Here is a 24,625-nt window from a genome sequence, read left to right on the forward strand (position 1 = left end):
GTTACATTGCAGTGTTAGCACTTAGCAGTGTTTTAACAATTAGTGTTCTAATTTTGTTCAGTTGATAATCCTCCTGAAGAATGTAAATGTAAAATGTAAGAAATGTTCAGTGTTTTTCTCCAATAAACCAAGGCTGCTTCCAAAAATGGGACCCTATAGAGTACCACAGAATGAGTCATAACACCTAGCAGTCAAACAGGGAAATGGTTCCAAACGTTTTTACACCATTAATTTATCCCATAGTGGATTTTAGAAACACATAAAATAAGGGCTGTGTTTCTTGTAGGCTTACCCTGGCGTGACGTTTTGGTAACTGTGTAAATCTCTTTAGGACAAGATGACATTTATCAATGTATTCACCTGTATTTACCCACCCAAAATGAAAATTCTAATTAGCTGCTAATGTGGCTATCACAAAGAACTACAAATGATCTCGACGAGACTGCCGAATCGAGGCAAAGGTAAGAATCTCTGGATTAACTATCTAATGTTAGCTAAATGTAGTAATGAATAAATTGGCTACATTTCTTTAAAATGGTCAATTCTGTAAACTGTCTTGTGCAAGTTTTAAATTGACACAATACCTGTTAGCAAAGGTGTCAGCTAGAGATGACGTGCAGGAGCTTGCAGGGATTAGTAATTTTGCATGATGTCTACTTTGATGGTAATTAGCATTTTCGAATCAGAGTAAATTAAGCCGAATATATTGATAGAAGTCACCTTGTCCGAGAGAGATTTACATGGTTATCAAAACGTCACGCCCGAGTATGCCTACACTAAACATTTAAGTCTTTCTAAAATCCCCTATAGGAAAAATGAATGGTGGAAAAAAACGATTGGAACCATTTTCCTGTTTGACCTCTAGGATTTATGGGTATTATGACACCTCCACCATGGGGCTCTATTCCCTATGTAGAGTAGTACACTATATAGGGAATAGGGTACCATTTGGTGTGTACGCAAACCAAGCATTTTCAGTGTTCAGAATAGGAGCTGCATAATTTTCTGAAAGACATGAGTCAAGCTGTCATGCACAATGTCATTATTATTGTTATTACATATTAAGTAGTACATAGTATATATATCATCATTATTTTGATGTTGAAGGAAATTCCACTCTTAAAAATGGTTAATAGTTTATACAACATGCACAAACTTACAGGCAAAACAAGAAGCCATGAGCCATTAGCAGACATCACGATTCCTATCACTAAAATCCCTATTACAACACAACCCAAGCAAGCTGAAGCTGGAAGTAATGCCATTACATTAGACTGTTTGGACAAATACATCGCTTGCATCAGTGAGTGATATGACTTGATTCAAACCCTGTAACATGTAACAGACCTAACAAGATAGATACATTGTCTGATGCTCCCTCCCCCCCCCAAAAAAAAACTAGAGATTTCTAGAATTCCAGGACAAATATTTTTTTTTAAATGTTATACAACTGTACAGAGTTGTTGTGAGACAGAGAAGGTAGGAAATACACAATTTACGATATATATAAAAAAATAACTTCAGAGCAAGAGCAGTGTTTACCAAATCAACATAAAATTTTAACGCATAGCATTAGGTTAGTCTCCAACGCTCTGAAGACGACTTCAGAAGAGCATGTCTATTAAAGCCATTTATTATGGCTACTCTATTATTCCTCTACATATGTCACAGTAGTACTTAAAGCTTTGTTGCTGGAGGCTCTGGGAAAATGGAAGAGTGACACGATTAGCCAGTCTGCTTGTGCCATCATGCCAAACTCCTTGTCAATGGAGTTGGCAAGTGCATAAATAGATCTGGGACCAGGCTACGACAAGATATCAATGTTCGCTGAAAAGTTCGAAACCGGCTCCCAGATTGTCCTGTATTCTCTGACAACAACCCAGGAAATACTCTACTATAATTAAGCAATAAGGCCCAAGGGGGTGTGATATATAGCCAATATACCATGGCTCAGGGCTGTTCTAAAGCACGATGCAACGTGGAGTGCCTGGATTCAGCCCTTAGCCGTGGTATATTGTCCATTTACCACAAACCCCCGAGCTGCCTTATTGCTGTTATAAACTGGTTACCAATGTAATTAGAGCAGTGAAAAGTAACGTTTTGTCATACCCTGATATACCACGGCTTTCAGCCAATCAGCATTCAGGGCTCGAACCACCCAGTTTATAATATACTATACACAAGTTCATCTGGATCTCCCTGAAACACATCAACAGGCACTCACAGCAAATCCACTGCAACCACTTCAACTAGCGATCCAGGCTAACTTAGAACAGCTGTTCTCAAACACCAACAATAACTCCAAGCCTGTATTTACTTAGTGCATGTGTATTCATTTCACAGTAACAATTCTATAGGCATATGTAGTATGTCTGAATAATGCCAAAAATAGTGTTAATTACTATTTAGTAGGAAAACCGTTGGCCAATAATCTATTGTTAAACTATTTATATGTCGTGCTAGGCTTGGGGTCAATTCCGCTTCAATTCAGGAAGTAAAGAGAAAATTCCAATTCCTTTTCGTTGAAAAGCATTGAGGAACATTTTAAATGCAATTTGAGTTCACTTCCTGAATTAACTTAATTGAAATTGACCCCAAGCCTGCATTGCACTATTATGGAGGATTACCTCTATATCCATATCCCACTGCATTGGAGGGTAAACTCCAGATCCCATGATGCAATTCTGCATAATGTGTTCAGTTGTTTTGATACCCCATATTGATCTATTTACAAGGCATAAAACGTTTGTCGAAATAGGCCAAAATGATTGGAAGCATAACATTTAAGGCAACACTTATGTTTGTTTAAACTGTCAAGGCGTGATTTAGTAAAGGGCTGTAGAACAAACAACAGTTCAATGGTGGAGGCCCAACAGATCTGGAATATATCTAACAATACAACCATGCAAAACACATTTATATTTTTTGTTATATCTAAGAATGTGCAAGTGAAAAGTGGTGCGTTTCAAATGCATACTTAAAAACCATGAGGGGGAACTAACTTATCTTCCACATTTAGCAAGGGCACCTTCTGAGGCCCCTGGCTTGGAACGAAAACACAAAAATACACAATAAAATATAACATGATAGTACATTTTTCCATGTACTACTAGCTTATTTCAGTGAATATTTGCTATTACCAGAAAGTTTCAGAGGACAACAATAAGTAATTCAGACATCTTCATTAATTGTGTCAGAATCTAACTACTAGTACGTGTAGCAGACATCTGTGATTTTCAGGGCAATTGTTTTAGAAAATGCTGTCAACTTTCTATGAACTAGAATGCCTTTCAGTAGCACGGCAGCTCCCACAAACCGCTCAATCTCCACAAACGCAATCCAGCAAATCTAGGATTAGTGTAATTAGTGTTCTTTTAGGAGTGACATTTGTTAGTTTACACCAACATGAGCTTAGAAACATAACATTGAAATGTGTATTGTAACAACAAATGCCCGGTTGGGAAGGTGAGAGAAGGCAGTGACAAATTGGATGTGAAGCTCGTGACTCGTCGTCATGACATTGGGCTGCCTCAGGGTTTGCCCGTCAGGAGGTTGTGGAACCAGGTGCTTGCTGATGACGGGTGCTCCTTGCCCTCCTCTGAGGAGGTGTCATGAGGGAGCAGGAACTGGGAGGAGGTGACGGAGGTGGGACTGCCCAGGTAGGCTTGGTCCAAGCCGCCGTCAGCCTCGGGGGAGTCCTGTTTCCAAGAGCACTGGGGCTGGTACCCTCCAAAAGAGCCCACAGGGGGCTGAAGGTGCTCCTCAGGGCCAGCTTGGGGATCCTCGGGGCATGATGCAGACTGCATCTGGGGCCGGTAACCTCCATCGCCAGCACATTGGGATGCATCAGGCTGAGGCTGGAAGTGGGCCAGGGAGCAGGCAGAGGTCTGGATGCCGGTGTAGGTGACGTCGGTGTGTCCTGAGTCCATGGAGCCGGTGGAGGAGGCCGAGGAGTCGGAGGCGTGAGGACGACCCCGGGAGGAGGAGCCCTCCTCCACCACCTGGTTGTAGTAGCGAAGCACGGCGGGCTCGTCGGTGTCGGCCGCCTCGTCACCTGTACCCTCCTCGTCCTCCTCGGGAACGCTCACCAGAGCCTCCTTGCTTGAGTCCCACACGGGGTCCTCCACGATGTGCACCATGCTGTGGGGCGAGGGCTTCACGTCCAAAGTCCCCTGGAAACAAACACACATTATTTAGTGCTTATGAGAAAAAGTCCTGTTACAAAGTTCTACTAACTTTCCAGAAATGCTGGTTGGAGGATTCTGTATTTTCTGCTTATTCTCTCCTGATTCAGGGCATCCTCCAACCTAGATTTCTGAAAAATCTAGGAATTTTGTCACCCTAGTCCTGTGTCTGGCATCATGTTTTCCCCAAGATGGTGAAGATGGAGAAAGAGAACACAGTGACTAGAAGGGATTAGGCCACACTGATAGGATAAGAACAGAGAGCTTACCTGTGTTATCCCCCAGTCTCCTGGTAGCTTGGGCTCTGGAATTTCGGGGTAGAAGGCCTTCTTCACCCTTTTCATGAAAAACAAAAAGCATAATAACATTATTCTCTGTTATAAACTGGGTGGTTCGAGCCCTGAATGCTGATTGGCTGAAAGCTGTGGTATAGCAGACCGTATACCACGGGTATGACAAAACATGTATTTTTACTGCTCTAATTACGTTGGTAACCAGTTTATAATAGCAATAAGGCACCCAGGGGGTTTGTGGTATATGGCCAATATACCACAGCTAATGGCTGTATCCAGGCACTCTGCGTTGCATCGTGCATAAGAACAGCCCTTAGCCGTGGTATATTGGCCATATACCACACCCCCTCTGGCCTTTTTGCGTAATTATAACAGACAATCTGGTGTTGGTGATTTAGGTTTTTACTGGCTCCGGGGTTACATTTCCTCTAGGTTCAGATATAGGATCAGCTTCCCCTCCCCCAATCCGAACCTTTACAACCATTAGTGGCCGGGAAATGCAAAAAGTGACCCAAGATCAAACTACTCCTTTTGACTCTGCCAAAGCAGTGAAAAACACAAGCCTACCATTTCCTCTTCCTGTAGCAAGCGATGGTGATGAGGATCAGGACACAGGTCATGGCGCCCAGAGCAACCAGGAGCTCCAGGATCAGCCAATAGGCTACAGGAAAGGAAGGGGAATGTTAGAGATGCCATGGTGCTGTGCTGTTTACATCTCTTTGCATCCTGATCCAATCGGAGCAGACTAAAACAAATGCCCTGAAACTCACAGATGACTGCTACACATACTAGCAGTCGGATACTAACACATTACTTACAGCACTGATCCATTCTAATCCAAGAGTGTACAATGAACAAATGTGAGAGAACGTACTGTAGAACAGTGAGGCATAGAAACAGCTGTGAGAACATTGTCAATATGTACTGTAAAACTATGAGGCCTATAAACAGCTGTGAGAACATTGTCAATATGTACTGTAAAACTATGAGGCCTATAAACAGCTGTGAGAACATTGTCAATATGTACTGTAAACTACGAGGCCTATAAACAGCTGTGAGAACTGTGAGAGAATGTTGACAGAACTTAATGTAAAACTACGAGGCCTAAAAACAGCTGTGAGAACTGTGAGAGAATGTTGACAGAACTTAATGTAAAACTACGAGGCCTAAAAACAGCTGTGAGAACTGTGAGAGAATGTTGACAGAACTTAATGTAAAACTATGAGGCCTAAAAACAGCTGTGAGAACAGAGAGAATGTTGACAGACCTTAATGTAAAACTATGAGGCCTAAAAACAGCTGTGAGAACTGTGAGAGAATGTTGACAGAACTTAATGTAAAACTACGAAGCCTAAAAACAGCTGTGAGAACAGAGAGAATGTTGACAGAACGTACTGTAGGGATCCAGTGAGATGGACACTGTGGCGCCTCCGTCCTCCCCTGCTGCAGTGTAGGCCTTGACAGTGAACTTGTAGGAGCCCAGGACCAGGTGCCTGACTGTGTGGTTGGTGAGCTGTGGATCTGTGATGTTGGCTGGCAATCAGAGAGAGGGGAAACATAGATGTTGTCCATGGTTACCACTGGTGAGTTCCACTAGTTGAGAGGCTTAAACACAGCTCACCTGATATGTCCTTGTTGAGGGCTGAGGGCTAAATGTATATCACAGGAGGTTGGTGGTACCTTAATTGGGGAGGACTGGCTCATGGTAATGGCTGTAGCGGAATAGTATCAAATACATCAAACACGTGGCTTGATGCCATTCCATTTGCTCCAGCCATTATTTTGAGCCGTCCTCCCCTCAACAGCCTTCACTGATGTATTTATGCACAGTATGTATGCATAGAGCTGGGACGATAAACCCAAAATTACAGACAACGACGTTGAAATCCTCTTACCGAAGCATTTTGCTTACGTCGGAAATTTTCGGTGATTTTGCTACAGAACGTTGCTCTATATTTTTCTAAAACCATGATTTGGTCAACAATAATAATAGCCTATGCATTATGTTGACTCCTGCTATGAAAGTATCTTCCTATCCCTGTTTGGCTGTAGTCTGCTGACTCTCACTCTCTCTCCCCACTGTGACACGGAGGAGGGAGAGATGCATTCTGAGAAGCATAAGCATATGACCATTGCTCAAAACTGCGGCAAAAATACAGTTTTTAAAGCAACTACTGTTGTTCTAGTTAAACAGAGGAGAGTCACAGCTTTCTGTGAGTATATCATATATTTCTCACCTCTTAATATTGAGTTCACGCACAACCGGAACAGGCTGTAGTTAGTATGGTTTTGATACGCCCGCGGAGCCGAGTTGGGTGGAGCGCGCCATTTGCAGTGAATAGGTCTCCATCAAGTAGCCTAGGCCTAGCGCTGGAAGGTTTTGTAGGACATTAGCCTACATTTACTAATAGATTAATCAATTAGCCTACATGGCTATCTAGCAACAATATCATATTTAGAGTTAGAAATCTACAGTGGGGAAAAAAAGTATTTGGTCAGCCACCAATTGTGCAAGTTCTCCCACTTAAAAAGATGAGAGAGGCCTGTAATTTTCATCATAGGTACACGTCAACTATGACAGACAAATTGAGATTTTTTTTTCCCAGAAAATCACATTGTAGGATTTTGATGAATTTATTTGCAAATTATGGTGGAAAATAAGTATTTGGTCACCTACAAACAAGCAAGATTTCTGGCTCTCACAGACCTGAAACTTCTTCTTTAAGAGGCTCCTCTGTCCTCCACTCGTTACCTGTATTAATGGCACCTGTATGAACTTGTTATCAGTATAAAAGACACCTGTCCACAACCTCAAACAGTCACACTCCAAACTCCACTATGGCCAAGACCAAAGAGCTGTCAAAGGACACCAGAAACAAAATTGTAGACCTGCACCAGGCTGGGAAGACTGAATCTGCAATAGGTAAGCAGCTTGGTTTGAAGAAATCAACTGTGGGAGCAATTATTAGGAAATGGAAGTCATACAATACCACTGATAATCTCCCTCGATCTGGGGCTCCACGCAAGATCTCACCCCGTGAGGTCAAAATGATCACAAGAACGGTGAGCAAAAATCCCAGAACCACACGGGGGGACCTAGTGAATGACCTGCAGAGAGCTGGGACCAAAGTAACAAAGCCTACCATCAGTAACACACTACGCCGCCAGGGACTAAAATCCTGCAGTGCCAGACGTGTCCCCCTGCTTAAGCCAGTACATGTCCAGGCCCGTCTGAAGTTTGCTACAGTGCATTTGGATGATCCAGAAGAGGATTGGGAGAATGTCATATGGTCAGATGAAACCAAAATATAACTTTTTGGTAAAAACTCAACTCGTCGTGTTTGGAGGACAAAGAATGCTGAGTTGCATCCTAAGAACACCATACCTACTGTGAAGCATGGGGGTGGAAACATCATGCTTTGGGGCTGTTTTTCTGCAAAGGGACCAGGACGACTGATCCGTGTAAAGGAAAGAATGAATGGGGCCATGTATCGTGAGATTTTGAGTGAAAACCTCCTTCCATCAGCAAGGGCATTGAAGATGAAATGTGGCTGGGTCTTTCAGCATGACAATGATCCCAAACACACCGCCCGGGCAACGATGGAGTGGCTTCGTAAGAAGCATTTCAAGGTCCTGGAGTGGCCTAGCCAGTCTCCAGATCTCAACCCCATAGAAAATCTTTGGAGGGAGTTGAAAGTCCGTGTTGCCCAGCGACAGCCCCAAAACATCACTGCTCTAGAGGAGATATGCATGGAGGAATGGGCCAAAATACCAGCAACAGTGTGTGAAAACCTTGTGAAGACTTACAGAAAACGTTTGACCTGTACAAATTATTGAGAAACTTTTGTTATTGACCAAATACTTATTTTCCACCATAATTTGCAAATAAATTCATTAAAAATCCTAGAATGTGATTTTCTGGATTTTTTTTCCTCATTTTGTCTGTCATAGTTGACGTGTACCTATGATAAAAATTACAGGCCTCTCTCATCTTTTTAAGTGGGAGAACTTGCACAATTGGTGGCTGACTAAATACTTTTTTCCCCCACTGTATAAATCCGGGCCCAGGGGCTATTTTGAAGAGTTACCCAGTTTTGGTTAGGGTGAAGAGTTACCCAGTAGGGTTAGGGTGAAGAGTTACCCAGTAGGGTTAGGGTGAAGGGTTACCCAGTAGGGTTAGGGTGAAGGGTTACCCAGTAGGGTTAGGGTGAAGGGTTACCCAGTAGGGTTAGGGTGAAGGGTTACCCAGTAGTGTTAGGGTGAAGGGTTACCCAGTAGGGTTAGGGTGAATGGTTACCCAGTAGGGTTAGGGTGAAGGGTTACCCAGTAGGGTTAGGGTGAAGGGTTACCCAGTAGGGTGAGGGTTAGGGTGAAGGGTTACCCAGTAGGGTTAGGGTGAAGGGTTACCCAGTAGGGTTAGGGTGAAGGGTTACCCAGTAGGGTTAGGGTGAAGGGTTACCCAGTAGGGTTAGGGTGAAGGGTTACCCAGTAGGGTTAGGGTGAAGGGTTCCCCAGTAGGGTTAGGGTGAAGGGTTACCCAGTAGGGTTAGGGTGAAGGGTTACCCAGTAGGGTGAGGGTTAGGGTGAAGGGTTACCCAGTAGGGTTAGGGTGAAGGGTTACCCAGTAGGGTTAGGGTGAAGGGTTCCCCAGTAGGGTTAGGGTGAAGGGTTACCCAGTAGGGTTAGGGTGAAGGGTGAAGGGTTACCCAGTAGGGTGAGGGTTAGGGTGAAGGGTTACCCAGTAGGGTTAGGGTGAAGGGTTCCCCAGTAGGGTTAGGGTGAAGGGTTACCCAGTAGGGTTAGGGTGAAGGGGTGAAGGGTTACCCAGTAGGGTGAGGGTTAGGGTGAAGGGTTACCCAGTAGGGTTAGGGTGAAGGGTTACCCAGTAGGGTTAGGGTGAAGGGTTACCCAGTAGGGTTAGGGTGAAGGGTTCCCCAGTAGGGTTAGGGTGAAGGGTTACCCAGTAGGGTTAGGGTGAAGGGTGAAGGGTTACCCAGTAGGGTGAGGGTTAGGGTGAAGGGTTACCCAGTAGGGTTAGGGTGAAGGGTTACCCAGTAGGGTTAGGGTGAAGGGTTACCCAGTAGGGTTAGGGTGAAGGGTGAAGGGTTACCCAGTAGGGTGAGGGTTAGGGTGAAGGGTTACCCAGTAGGGTTAGGGTGAAGGGTTCCCCAGTAGGGTTACCCAGTAGGATTAGGGTTGAAGAGTTACCCAGTAGGGTGAGGTGGGATGCGTTTGTCAGGTAGACGGTGTATCCCAGGATGAAGCCTCTCTGATGCTCCAGTGGAATCTGATCCCAGGTCAGCTGGACGTCAGAGCCCTCCTGGTTGGGTGACAGCCTGGGGACGGCCTGAGACGGGACTGCATAGAAAGGGAGAGGGAGGGTCAGACGTGACAAGGGAGATATTTAAAGGGATAGTTCACTCAAAAAATACTTTAGTATTTTGTTAAATTAGTCCACTGTTGATACGGTCCCATAAAATTGTACATGTCAGCAGTCAGGTTCGCTAGATAGAGCACTTTCAGTACACAGAAGGAAAGTATGGTAATAGAAAATGTATCATATGATGCAAAACGCTTCATCAGCACACTTTTAGATTAGTACTTCTTGCTCTATCTTGAAAACTGTTGAGACCATATCAACAGTGTTGTTTTGATTTGTATTTTATTTATGCAGGGGAACCTATTGAGACCAGGGTCTCATTCACAATGCTTCCCTGAGGACAACAATACAACAAATTCTAAATGATCAATAAAAATGACATAAACAACACTACAGTACAGCTTCAAAACACCACAAATACAATTGATTATATTCAAATCCAAACAGTTGCAATTCTCATTAATTCCACTCAACATTGAAGTCCTACACTGCCCCAGAGGGAGGGGGGGGGGGGCACTAAAACTGAAGGAGGACCTTCAGTTTTAGGGGCGGCAGGTAGCTTAGTGGTTAAGAGCGTTGTGCCAGTAACCGAAAGGTCGCTGGTTCTAATCCCCAAGCCGACTAGGTGAAAAATCTGTCGATGTGCCCTTGAGCAAGGCACTTAACCCTAATTGCTCCTGTAAGTCGTTCTGGATAAGAGCGTCTGCTAAATGACTAAAATGTAAATGTAAATGTAGATCGATAGTCACTAGAGGAACCTTGAGAGTTAACCATCCCTGTCCACGTGTATGGTATCTCATAGTTTTATATATTAACAGTGAAGTGAGGTAAGTTGGAAACTAGTGTAGTAGAGCTTTTTAAACAGAAATTGAGTAATGAAAAGCCCGACGGGACATTAATGACGACCAGTCAATCTTTTGATACAGGATGCAGTGATGCGTATGAAAACTGTCTCTTGTGATAAAGTGAAGGGCGCTATGGTAGACGGCGTCCAATGGTTTAAGAGTAGTCACCATGGTCAAGAACTGGCAGGAAAGTTGACTGTACAATCTGCTTCCTGCTGTTTAGGGAGCCGCATTATCTATTTCTATAAAAAGAAGCCTACTTTAAATCTCAGTTTCTTAACTAGCTCATCCGTATGTTTTTTCAACATCAAATTATTGTCAATCCAAAAGGCCAGATATTTATAGGCTGGAACCTGCTCGATAAAAGAACCATCCAATGCATAAACGTGTAAGCCATCTGAAATATTGCTATGAGAATTAGAAAACAGAATACATTTAGTTTTTCCCGCATTAAGTACCAATTTTAAATCAACAAATCTGATTGCAGCTCCAACATAGCCTGGTCAGCCATAGGGCAGTAGAGTACATAAGTGTAATCTGCATACTGATAAATGTTACTGGTCTTTGCAAATAGACCAATATGATTATATAAATAGTAAAGAGGTCAGGTCCCAAAATCGACCCCTGCAGGACACCTTTAGTAATATCGAGTTAACTTGACACCATCATAAAGCACACATGGTCTCCTGTCTGACAGATAGTTCCCAAACCACTTGCAAGACGCCTGGTCGAGGCATATTTCAGACAACTTTGAATGAGTAGGGGATGGTCGACAGTATCAAAGGCCTTGGATAGGTATATAAATATGGCAGCACAGTGATTCCTATGATCTAAGCTATTTAATATAAGACAAGCGTAGTGTATTAATGAACAAAATGCTCCAACGTGTTTTCTGGAGTAAAATATCCCTGAAAAAGACAAATACAATATGCTCAATGCAGTCATTCAATTGCCAGCCAACCTACCCAGTTCCTGCATGTACCCATGCCACCTCTCTAGCAGAACCGTGGACTCTGATGAACAGGCGTACAAAGAAAACGTGTATCTCACTCCTGCAAAAAAGTTACCTGGGAAGGAGAAAAAAGCATTTATTGAGACACACTCAGCGATGGATAGGCTGTCTGGCATTTCTGGCAAATGCCAGATGGGCCAGTCACACACTAAATCGATTATTTAAACATGAAAAAAAAGGTCCATCCCAGACTCACTGGATTGAACCACGGTGTTGGTGTTGTCCGCTGCCACCTTGGTCCACTCCACACTGCAGTCCTGTGTGCAGCTAGTGTTGTACCAGTCCACCACGTAGCCACAGCTAGCGTTAGTTTGGGCCACCCAGGACAGGGGAAACCCACTGCCATTGAACGCGACCTTGGAGATGGTGGTGTCCTCTGTATCTAAAAGACAGTCACAGTTCAGGCTCAGTCCTAGAGCCCTTGTTTTCCCAACATGCATCCCTTTTAAAGTTATATGTGTAAGGGAGGGAGTGCCAAGGCAAGTATTCATAAAGTGTCTCAGAGCAGGAGTGCTGATCCTAGTGCCCTATTATTAATGATGATTTCAAAAGCCAAACTGATCCTAGATCCGGAGTCCTATTCTGAGACGCTGAATTCGGGCCTCCTTTTCCCCCATTCTTACCTGGCAAGTGTCTGGGGATGACGATGTTCGCTGGGAGGGAAACTCCTGCAGGGTTCCGCGCAGTGACCGTGACTTTACTCCCGCGGTCAGTCATGTTGATGGGGTGACTGTACATGCTCTGGGGGAGGGTGAAAGTCTGTTGGCCATTCTCCTCGGGGCTCCACAGGGTCACCTCATAACCGCTGACCTGGCCGTGGCTCTCTCTCTTTGTTAGAGGCTTGAGGGGAAAAGCATAGCCGGTGAAGAGTACATTTAGGGACAGTTTTGCAGACACAGATCAAGGCTAGTGCTGGACAAAAAAAACATGCTTAATGGAGAATTTCTATTGAAAGTGCTTTTAAATCCAGGACTAGTCTGGGAAAGGCCCTTAGTAGTGTAGCTACATGACCACTCACACACACAGAAACCCAATATATTACGGTAAGCAGCTACGTAGTACTCACTTTCCACAAAACACGGCCTAGGTTGTCGCTGTCCATCCACACCCATATGTCAGGAGCCTTGGGGCCTGGCACAGGAGAAAAAAACAGAGCTTTAAAGCTAGAATACTTCATGGTGAAACTGCCACGGCCGTTGGCGATATTACAACAAAGAAGTTACTGCAAACAATGAACACTGTTTTTCCCCCTCTGACACGCGCGATGGAACAGCAGCATATGTAAGGCAACATGTTTTACCACGAGGCACCATTGTTTTACCACGAGGCACCACGCTCCCCAGCTCTGCTTAGTCAACCAAACAAAAACAATAACAACGGCCGTGGCGCCGTTTCCCCTACTGCAGGATTCCATCCTTAAAAAGTGTTTAGTTCTGTATTTCAGTGTTTCCTTATTGTCTAATGAAAGCAGTATGTGTGGAAACAGCACTGCCATGTGGCCAAAAATATCAATGCCTCATGACCAGGTCAAAGGCAGCTCCTAGTCATTGGAATGTCAAGTCTCATTCCAGAGTTAACTGCTACTGTGATTATGTTGCATTTCTTTTAGATGTTTACTTTTGTATGATTTATATATGATCTCTGTCAGTGTATACCTCTGTAAGGCCTCATCTGTAAAACCTTTCGTCTCAATCCCACTATTTATTTATATTTAATAAAAGAACGTTCACAAAAATATCTCCAATGACAAGGGTGTGTGCTTACGGTCCATTTTGGTTTGGAAACTCAGCGGCAAACTCCACTCTCCCCATTTCCAGAAGTTCTTCTGGGATCCACAGCGGACCTTAACGCTGTACTCTTCATCGGGCTGCAGGTCCTTCAGTACCGCTGTGTTCAGTCCGTGACCAGTGTAGGTTTGCTAGATGGTTTTTTAAAAAGACAACACAAAACCATACATTACAACTGATTATTTCAATGAAAGTCATGATTTTTTAAGTCATATACATATTCTCATGATCACTGTCTCGTTCAAATAGAATTGAATAAGGGCGGTAGTGGTCGAATACTTTGAGATGTTCCAATATCCCCCTTTAAATGTCTAACTCTTTACCTCCTTACTCTCTGTACTCCCTTACTATTTAAATATTATTCAAAAAATGTATCACACACAAAACATTTGTTTTTTCCCCTTCCTCCATTTGTGAGGACGTTTGGTAACATCAGGGATATTGGATTACATTCATTTTTGAGGATGATGCTAAATCATGCTAACTACTGCCTGTAGCAAAGGTAAACAACAGATTATTGTGGATGCTGTCACTACTGGCTTACATAGACAACTCAAGGTACGATTAAAAGGAGACGTTTGCTTTTTTCAACCAAATCTTTGATGTAAATGGCATGTTATAGAAGAGCCCAGACAGACACCTGTTTTGCGATTTCACTTGGCTGGTGGGGGTAAGTTTCTCAAAACCAAATGAAAAATCGCTAAAAACGAAAGAAAGAAACGAACTTGTCCTTTAATGTAACCCAAACATGTAGATTGGATAAAGCAGCCCTTTAAGTCCACTCACTGTGCTGCTGTTCCAGTGGCTGGTACGTTGCACCTGGCAGATAAGGGACAGCCTCTCGTAACCATTGTAGTTCCAGTGCCAACCCACACTGGCATTCCAGCTATAGACCTCTGGGGTGGTCAAATTCACAGGGGCCACTGGACGGACTGGCAAAAACATTACATTCAAAAGAGTGTATAAAGACCTTGCTCTGCAGCACTGCTGATGCTGTGACTTGTTGTATTGAAGTTTACACACAGTAATATTATATTAATAACATTTAGTAATAATGAGACTGTATCGAACAGCAGCACTTACCTCTGTGACCCAGCTGGGCTGCGTCTGTAAGCCTGAACTGGCCCAGCGGGTTGCGTGCGACTAGGGTCCAGTTCCCTTCCCACTGCTCCCAACCACAATGCATGTTGCTGTTCTTGGCTTTGGTGCAGTTCCTGAACATTCCAATGGCAAAGAAAAGGGATGAGAGCAGACATTATATCCCCTCCAATAGCCAGGTTATTGCGTCCCAAATTGCATCCTATTCCCTATACAGTGCACTACTTTTGACTAGAGGCCATTTGCAACACAGACATATCTAAAGCTGCAATATGTAACTTTTTGGGCGATCCAACCAAATTCACATAGAAATGTGAGTTATAGATCTGTCATTCTCATTGAAAGCAAGTCTAAGAAGCAGTAGATCTGTTCTATGTGCGCTATTTCTATGCTTCCCGTTCTTAAGTTTAGTTTTTGCGTCTTTTACTTTCAGTTTTGTACACTAGCTTCAAACAGCTGAAAATACAATATTTTTGGTTATGGAAAATATATTTCACAGCGGTTTAGATGATACAATGATTCTCTACACTCTTGAGTGCTTGTTTTCTCACATCAACTGAAATTAGGCGAATTATTAGAATGGCGGATCGATTTCTGCATATTGCACCATTAACGTCATCTATTCAGGAAACATAGAGGATCAAATGTGAACGTTTGTAAGACTGTACCTTCCGTTCAGGGTGTAGTACGTCTGACGGGTCTTTCCAAGCAGGTAGGTATCTCGGCCCTTTGTCCACTGACAGTCCACAGAGATCAGGTCATGGGTCTCACACACCAAGTCACTGGGCAGAGGGGGGTCTAGAGATGGTGGTGGGGGGGTATGGTCAAGGAAAATCTCTTAACATGCTTAGCCAATAGCCATTCACATACTGTACAATAGATAACAGACATACAATGCAGCTTAGCCGTGATTGATTCACTACTAGTGAAAGTTTGAGGGTCTGCATGTAGGGAATTCTGCATTGAACAAATGCAAACCCTTCACTACAAAGTGCACTTACACCCCACGAACACGACGGCGCCGGTGACGATTATGTTCTTCTCGTTGCTGCAGACCACATTGGTCCCGGAGGTGTTGGACGGTTCCCGAATGGTCATCGTGGTAGCGTAGGTCCGCCTACTCAGCATGGTCTCGTTCATCAGTACGTTTTGTACCGCAGCTTCCCAAACTGCTGACCCTCTCCCACGATGCAGCAGAACGTCATGTTGCTGCCCACGGGAACCGTTTCCCCCTCTGGGTACATTTGTGCAACCGCGTTGTCCGGGAGGTCCAACCCTGGGGGGAGAAACAAATAAATCTACATTTTAGATACTTGGGAGAAGAAAAACCTTTTTTTTTTCTGGCTCAAAATGGGGTGGTGGGCGTCACCAATGGTACGGTCGCTGACTGAACATTTTAGAGGCCCTCCTCTTTAGCTGTTTTAATGCAAATTACCTGCAATTCTACCCATTTTGCCATGGTATCTGAATGACTTGAACGTAACAAAATCAATGCGGGCCCCATGCCATGACAAAAATACTCCTGACTGTCTAGCTTCGATCTTTTCTACATACTTTATATATATATGGTATTATTACTTTAAGTGTAGACTGAAAACGTTTTCTTACTGTTTGGACATAGGCGGCCCCAAAACAACACTTAGGCAGCACACACAATACTTTCCTATGCAGAATAAAACCCTGATTATGGAGGCATAGACCTGCCCCACCGTAAAATACTTGATTTATTCCAGAGGAGCAATTAGTTTGAGTAGGTCTGCAGCAACAACAACATGCCACACCCATCATCATAATACCACTGCTGACAGGTCTATCTAAAAAGGCAATTATGTCCATAAAAAGGACATCTACAGCTCACCTGTTGTTTTATGAGTACATGATGCTATTGAAAAATGTAATATTCCTACCTTTTTGCAAAATAACGGATAACTTTCCCAAAATCCCCAGGTTTTCCAGAAGTTCTGGTTGGAGGATTCCGGATTTCTGCTCATTCCCTTGTGATTGTGTGAATCACCCTACTCTAGGAAGAACAATATATAGGGAGTGCTGCAAGCCCCCTGTATGCAGAGAGAGACCAACCTGGAAGGATCTGTTGAGAACTCCATTCGCTGACATCTTGGCCGTCTCTGGAGCGCACTTTGACCGACAGAGAGGTACACTCCAGGGGTACTGGAGAGGTCCAGTTCCATTGGTGCTTCCCTGTGCTCTGGTCTGCTGTTACACCCACTGTCTCCTACCAAAACAAATAGTCTAATTGTTAAGACGTTGGTTTCCTGAGCGGGAGACCAGGGTTCAGATCCCACCCATGACAATAGAACATGCTGAAGTCAAGTCAAGAGACACGACTGAAGAGCATGACATTACAAGTTGAACACGTAGCCTACAGACGCTAAGAAAGCATAAGGATCTGTTACAATATACCTTTTCAATGAAAACAGTCTTGATCAAATATAATACCTCACTTACATTCAACACAATCTCCATGAGTTCAGTGCGTAGAATCTCCACGTCAAAGGTAGAGGCGTGGCCGTCCTCCCATGTGACCGACAGCTTTTGTGCTGCCTTGTCTGCGTCCAGCCTCACTTGCTGTGGAGGCGCGAGTCCTGCAGACCCATCGACAGTTTGAAAACCCAAATACAGAATGCTTCAGTTAGTGACTATCAAGTCCTGAGCATCAATATTATCTGATAATAAAACGTTATGATGCTTTATTACTTGTTATGTGCATGTACTGAACCTTCATAAAGTCTTATTAGAAGGCTTAAAAAATTATATAAACACCAATCCATCTCACTGGATAGACTTACCACTGGCCTGGCTCTCTGTGACTCTCAGGCCCAGGAGCAGAATGCAGAAGAACCAACTTAGCATGGTGGTCAGTTAGATCCTTCCAGGCAATGCAGTCTGTGGTTTACTGCAACAGCAGTTGAGACATGGCGATGGGAGACAACAGCACTTCCCTGTCGACACACACAATAAGACAATAAATATTAAAGACTAAATTATGAATACATTAGCCTTAAAGTCTCTCCATCACGTAATTTATCATGTGATTTACCTGAGACCGCAGAATTGCAATATCAGTTAGACACCCTATGATTACGTGGCACAAGTCGGCGTAGTTGTTTGACTTGAATTCAGCAGAGCCACTTCAATTTCGAGAAAGAGTAACAACAAACATTAGGCTACTACATACAATATAATATAATGTTTTCTTTTAAGTCTACAAAAAAAAAAGCTATTACTGGCATAAAATGTGACCAAACTAGCAGCTGCACTAGTAAAAAAATATCACAGACAAATTGTTCCCATTTCCCCGTACAGTAGATTTGCATGCAGTAGCCTAGCTCTGGAACAAGGACTTAGTGCAAATCACTTTACTAAGAGAGCAGAGGGAAGTTGTAATAATTAACAAGATACAAGCTGTTATGATTAGCCTAGCCCAACAAGGAGCCACAACATTTTGGATGACTTTTGGACTTGCTTCTGCTTAAAAATGTCATTACATTGCATTAAATTTGTTTTGAGAAACGTTGGATTGTAAATACATGCATGTGAATAAGTTGAAGTCGGCTTTTAGCAGACAGTGATAGGTCAGATCAGATTCTTCATTATTCCATTACACATTAACAGAGCCAGATGTGTTTACTGCATAGGTACAGTTGAAGTCGGAAGTTTACATACACCTTAGTCAAATACATTTAAACTCCGTTTTTCACAATTGCTGACATTTAATCCTAGTAAAAATTCCCGGTCTTAGGTCAGTTAGGATCACCACTTTATTTAAAAAATGTGAAATGTCAGAATAATAGTAGAGAGAATTATTTATTTAAGCTTTTCTTTCTTTCATCACATTCCCAGTGGGTCAGAAGTTTACATACACTCAATTAGTATTTGGTAGAATTGCATTTAAATTGTTTAACTTGGGTCAAACGTTTTGGGTAGCCTTCCACAAGCTTCCCACAATAAGTTGGGTGAATTTTGGCCCATTCCTCCTGACAGAGCTGGTGTAACTGAGTCAGGTTTGTAGGCCTCCTTGCTCGCACACACCTTTTCAGTTCTGCCCACAAATGTTCTATAGGATTGAGGTCAGGGTTTGTGATGGCCACTCCAATACCTTGACTTTGTTGTCCTTAAGCCATTTTGCCACAACTTTGGAAGTATGCTTGGGGTCATTGTCCATTTGGAAGACCCATTTGCGACCAAGCTTTAACTTCCTGACTGATGTCTTGAGATGTTGCTTCAATATATGCACATAATTTTCCTTCCTCATGATGCAATCTATTTTGTGAAGTGCACCAGTCCCTCCTGCAGCAAAGCACCCTCACAGCATGATGCTGCCACCCCCGTGCTTCAAGGCTGGGATGGTTTTCTTCGGCTTGCAAGCAACCCCCTTTTTCCTCCAAATACAACAATGGTCATTATGGCCAAACAGTTATATTTTTGTTTCATCAGACCAGAGGACATTTCTCCAAAAAGTACGATCTTTGTCCCCATGTGCAGTTGCAAACAGTAGTCTGGCTTTTTATGGCGGTTTTGGAGCAGTGGCTTCTTCCTTGCTGAGCGGCCTTTCAGGTTATGTCGATATAGGACTCGTTTTACTGTGGATATAGATACTTTTGTACCTGTTTCCTCCAGCATCTTCACAAGGTCCTTTGCTAGTTCTGGGATTGATTTGCACTTTTCACACCAAAGTACGTTCATCTCTAGGAGACAGAACGTGTCTCCTTCCTGAGTGGTATGACAGCTGCATGGTCCCATGGTGTTTATACTTGCATACTATTGTTTGTACAGATGAACGTGGTACCTTCAGGCGTTTGGAAATTGCTCCCAAGGATGGACCAGACTTGTGGAGGTCTACACATTTTTATCTGAGGTCTTGGCTGATTTCTTTTGATTTTCCCATGAGGTCAAGCAAAGAGGCACTGAGTTTGAAGGTAGGCCTTGAAATACATCCACAGGTACACCTCCAATTCACTCAAATTATGTAAATTAGCCTATCAGAAGCTTCTAAAGCCATGACATCATTTTCTGGAATTTTCCAAGCTGTTTAAAGGCACAGTCAACTTAGTGTATGTAAACTTCTGACCCACTGGAATTGAGATAAGGTGAATTATAAGTGAAATAATCTGTCTGTAAACAATTGTTGGAAAAATTACTTGTGTCATGCACAAAGTAGATGTCCTAACCGACTTGCCAAAACGATAGTTAACAAGAAATGTGTCGAGTGGTTGAAAAACGAGTTTTAATCACTCCAACCTAAGTGTATGTAAACTTCCGACTTCAACTGTATGTAGGATCTTAACATGATCACACTTTTGTTGCTGAGAATGTTCCTACACAGCAGGAAATGCAAACTTGTAGTGTATTCGAGGTTTGAAAAGCTTCTAAAGTTTGCTATTTCCACTTTAAAATGTCGATTTGCCTTAAGGATCGTTCTGTCACTTCAGAGATCTCAGATTGTTCTGAAATCGTTTCTGTAGTTAGAAACAGATAAGATTAGCGTTCCTGCAGCATTATTTTGTTGAAATATAATTTGATCTCTGAGAAATTAAGCTAATTGATTGCACCCAAATTGGCCATTTTAATTTATAGGATTCATATAATATTCAATAAATACAGTACCTAATATCCGATTTGGACTAAGCTTTTTTCTAACAATGAGTAAGACATGGGGAAACCAAAGAAATGGTCAAAAGCCAACACCCTATGCCAATCCCACGCCAACAACGAGTATTTAGTATCAGTTCTCTATGTCTGACGTAGTATGGAGCTGCAGTTCGGAGTATAAACCATACTATGTAATGTATTCTCAGGGAATTTTGTGATGTTTTCTTCCCCCTGTTTAAAGAAATTAGTAATTTAAGTTGTTAAGTTTATGCCCCAGACTACATCCTGATATTACCAGGTTCTGAGCACTAGATGGTGCTTTTCCATGTGATAATGTTACCATTCATTAGAGTTACCAGCCTCAGAAATTGCAACCCAAATAAATGCTTCAGAGTTCAAGTAACAGACACATCTCAACATCAACTGTTCAGAGGAGACTGGATGAATCATGCCTTCATGGTCGAATTGCTGCAAAGACACCACTACTAAAGGACACCAATAACAAGAAGAGACTTGCTTGGGCCAAGAAACACGAGCAATGGACATTAGACCGGTGGAAATCTGTCCTTTGGTCTGATGAGTCCAAATTTCAATTACAGTTGTGAGTCTTTCTGGATTTAGTCTCTAAGAGCTTTACACACCTGGATTGTACAATATTTGCACATTTTTATTTTAGAAATTCTTCAAGCTCTGTCAAGTTTTACATTTACATTTACGTCATTTAGCAGACGCTCTTATCCAGAGCGACTTACAAATAGGTGCATTCACCTTATAGCCAGTGGGATAACCACTTTACAATTTTTTTTTTTTTTTTTTTTTGGGGGGGTAGAAGGATTACTTTATCCTATCCCAGGTATTCCTTAAAGAGGTGGGGTTTCAAATGTCTCCGGAAGGTGGTGAGTGACTCAAGTTGGTCGTTGATCATTGCTAGACAGCCATTTTCAGGTCTTGCCATAGATTTTCAAGCCGATTTAAGTCAAAACTCGGCCACTCAGGAACATTCACCGTCTTCTTGGTAAGCAACTCCAGTGTAGATTTGGCCTTGTGTTTTAGGTTATTGTCCCGCTGAAAGGTGAATTAATTAAGCTCAATTTAATCCATTTTAAATTCAGGCTGTAACACAACAAAATGTGGAAGAAGTCAAGGGGTGTGAATACTTTCTGAAGACATTGTAAACCCAACAACTTAAATTACTAATTGGCCTGGGGTGTGGGGGGTCCGTGGGTGGCTTTTGACCATTTCTTTGGATTCCTCTAACTCATTGTTAGAAAAAAGTTTGGTCCAAATCGGATGTTAGGTGCTATATTTATTAAATATTATATGAATCCTATAAATTAAAATTGACAATTTGGGTGTAATCAATTAGCTTAATTTCTCAGAGATCAAATTATATTTCAACAAAATAATGCTGCAGGAATGCTAATCTTATCTGTTTCTATCAACATAAACAATTTCAGAACAATCTCAGATGGTGGGTGTCAATCTTCTTTCTTGTGCTTTTTGAGGTGGAAAGACCCCTAATACATTTTTTTATCAACCCCTACAAAAAAATGGCCATTAATTATAATCCACATAACAATTCACATTTCCTGTTGGTCCAGGATTATTTTCTTGCTGTAGCAAACTGGCTCAAATTAAGATCTTACATCTGTAAAATGTAGCCTGGTCCCAGATCTGTTGGTGCTATCATGTCAACTCCTTGTCATGCCAAACATGCAACGAGTGACAAGGAGTTGACATGATAGCAGAAACAGTTCTGGGAGCAGGCTATAAAATGCCCTTAGGTGTGATACATCTATGTGCAAGAGCTAGGGATTGGGGGTTAAATCAAATTGGATGTAACATTGTATTGTGATGTTGTCATGACTCCACTCCAGTTGGTCTAGTTCCCTTGGGCAAGCTTGAGCAGGCCTATCATCACGCATTACAATATTAACACAACTGTGACTTATAGGAGTGTCGATCTCTACCAAACCCATTAAAAGGAACATTGTAGGCGGCTAACTGGGTTTGCTACTTTTAGAAAATAAAATACTCTACAGGTGAGGAAAAATAGAGCCCAGCCCTAATGCAGATCTCCCAATGAAAAAGACATGACAGTTTCACGCATCAATGGCATTGCATGGTTTGGCTCGAAACATCATCCACCAGAAATGAACAAGGTGTCTCTAGTCTACAGGTGTATAAAGTGGCCCTTACATTTTTTGTCATTTAGCAGACGCTCTAATCCAGAGCGATTTACAGGAGCAATTAGGGTTAAGTGCCTTGCTCAAGGACACATCGGCAGATTTTTCACCTAGTCGGCTCAGGGATTAGAACCAGCGACCTTTCGGTTGCTGGCACAACGCTCTTAACCACTAAGCTACCTGCCGCCCCAGGTATTTCACATCCAAACGACCTCAGAATTCTGTGGAAAATGACACACTGAAGCAAGAAGTGATAAAGCATACAAGCGCATTCCCAAAGTCCTATAAGGAGAAGGAAGTTCAAGTGCAGAGTAGAGGAATCAATATTGGCTGCTATAAATCCCTAGAGACTACAAACACCACAATAGTCCGCATCCCACAACTGATTGTTTTACAGAAGAACCATGTACAATAATGCATTTCTGTGGAGCATTGAAACCAAGGATGGGGGAGGGGGGGTGTTTGCTTCTGTTTTACTGGAAGGAGCCGATCTCTGCCGTTTTAGGAACGTGGCCAACTAACTAGTTTCCTTCCTTTCCTTCAAGTTAATAAATAGAAAAGACAGTGCTGATCTTTATGTGTCTTTGTTCTCTTTCTGGGGAAAATACAGCTCACTATCAAAATACACAGAATAATAAGGCTAGCACGTATCCTAAATGAAAAGGGTTATAACTGAAAAAGCTTGCAGCAGCACCTCACTTGAACACAGAACTATTCTTCCACTGTGTAAATAATCAGCGGTGTGAGAAAAGGAACACGGTCACAGCATTTCAAATACACAAGTCGAACAACTCACACTGCACTCCCTTTAAGGGATTTTAAGTCATGTTCAGTCAAAGCTGGGATGTTAGAGGAACACATCCTCATCAGTTTTAGCGCTGTACTGAAAGTACTCTATCTTGAAAACAGTGCTGAAATGCACATTTGGACCAATGAACAAGATACCAAAATATTGTTTTTGAGTAAAGTGATCCTTTCCTCCCATCCACGTAATATTATCTCGCCTAGATGCACTAGCTTGTTACTTGACACTCTTCAGTGATAAATAACTATTGTAAATCAATACATGTTTAGGTAACTAGCATGTGTTAATGTACAGAGAGGTAGTAATGGGCCATTTCATGCAGCAATCCAAAACAAAACACCAGTGAGTACTGTTAACATTGTATTTTTAACTTAGTTTAGTTCAAAGAAATGTAATGTCTGGATATTTTTAAAATGTAAATAATGGTTGAATAGTAACTAATAAGGACATAATTAAATTGTAGGGTTGGTGGGGCTGCCTAGCTAGCTAACGTTACCCGTCTATTTAAATGAGCAATATCTTCCAAATAATGTTTTTGATACTGGGTTTACTAAGCTAGTTAGCTAACGTTATGTTCATATTCAAATAGCTAATCTTAAATTAATAGAAGTAAATTGTTATCAAACTTATGATAGCCAGTAAGGTTAGATATGATTATAATACACATTGTATTTCAAAACAACATGCCATGGCCTTTACTTAGCTATCTAACGTTAACGTTGTAAATTTGCTCATTTTAAATAAGTAGTTAACGCGTTAGGCCTTGATGCAACCTACACACCAATGATTCTTTACAAAATGTATCTAGACTAGATGATGCAAGCCACCAACACCATAATAATAATAGCCTCACTATAACGTTAGCTAACTAGTTTATAGTTTTGTCAAATTCTACTAGGCTACTTGCCATCAGACTATATTTGGCTTTCTAGCTAGCTCCGCTACATGCAGACATGATGTTGTTTCATGTTTTGGTAGAGCGCGTCAGTTAACACATTTCAGTGTAATAAAAATATCCCACATTACCTTACGCCGACCTCGGATCACGTAGTAGATCTTATTTTATAACAATTCACCTTTTACTTATCAACAACCAGTGGATATTAGATACAAAACAAATCTAAAGACAGTTTAAATTTGAGTGTCAACAGGCTAGCTGTCTGGTCAAGCTTCGTCGTGTGTTCAGAAAATTCAGAATTCCAGAATGTCGGATTTACTGGAAAAGGCTTACGATACACGTCCGATTCCATTTCGGTCTGGAGCCTCCTTTCTCCACTGCTTCATTCCTTAGCTGTTTGCAAATCTGAAGTAATTTGATAGATAAGATCAATATGGCCATGGCTACACACATTATCTTGATAGGCCTTCGAATTAATTTGATCTATTAAGAGCTTTCAAGTCCAGTACATCAAAGGGATGGAAGAAT

The 24,625-nt window shown here is 42.3% G+C and overlaps 1 protein-coding gene across 1 annotated transcript; it reads right to left on the bottom strand.

Moving 5' to 3' along the window:
- Nucleotides 1-1,124: 1,124 nt before the first annotated feature.
- On the bottom strand, nt 1,125-24,421 carry lifra (LIF receptor subunit alpha a). Its single transcript, XM_041900194.2, is given in 19 exon segments — nt 1,125-4,172; nt 4,454-4,520; nt 5,045-5,138; nt 5,872-6,009; nt 9,685-9,834; nt 11,667-11,768; nt 11,910-12,095; nt 12,337-12,553; nt 12,780-12,844; nt 13,478-13,631; nt 14,287-14,432; nt 14,584-14,714; nt 15,267-15,396; nt 15,600-15,749; nt 15,752-15,874; nt 16,678-16,831; nt 17,065-17,201; nt 17,406-17,558; nt 24,226-24,421. Coding segments are annotated over 18 exon segments (2,850 nt in total). The 5' UTR covers nt 17,470-17,558; nt 24,226-24,421; the 3' UTR covers nt 1,125-3,530.
- Nucleotides 24,422-24,625: the final 204 nt, after the last annotated feature.

This window comes from Coregonus clupeaformis, chromosome 16 (genome assembly GCF_020615455.1).
Source record: "Coregonus clupeaformis isolate EN_2021a chromosome 16, ASM2061545v1, whole genome shotgun sequence".
In the NCBI taxonomy this organism is placed as follows: Eukaryota; Metazoa; Chordata; class Actinopteri; order Salmoniformes; family Salmonidae; genus Coregonus; species Coregonus clupeaformis.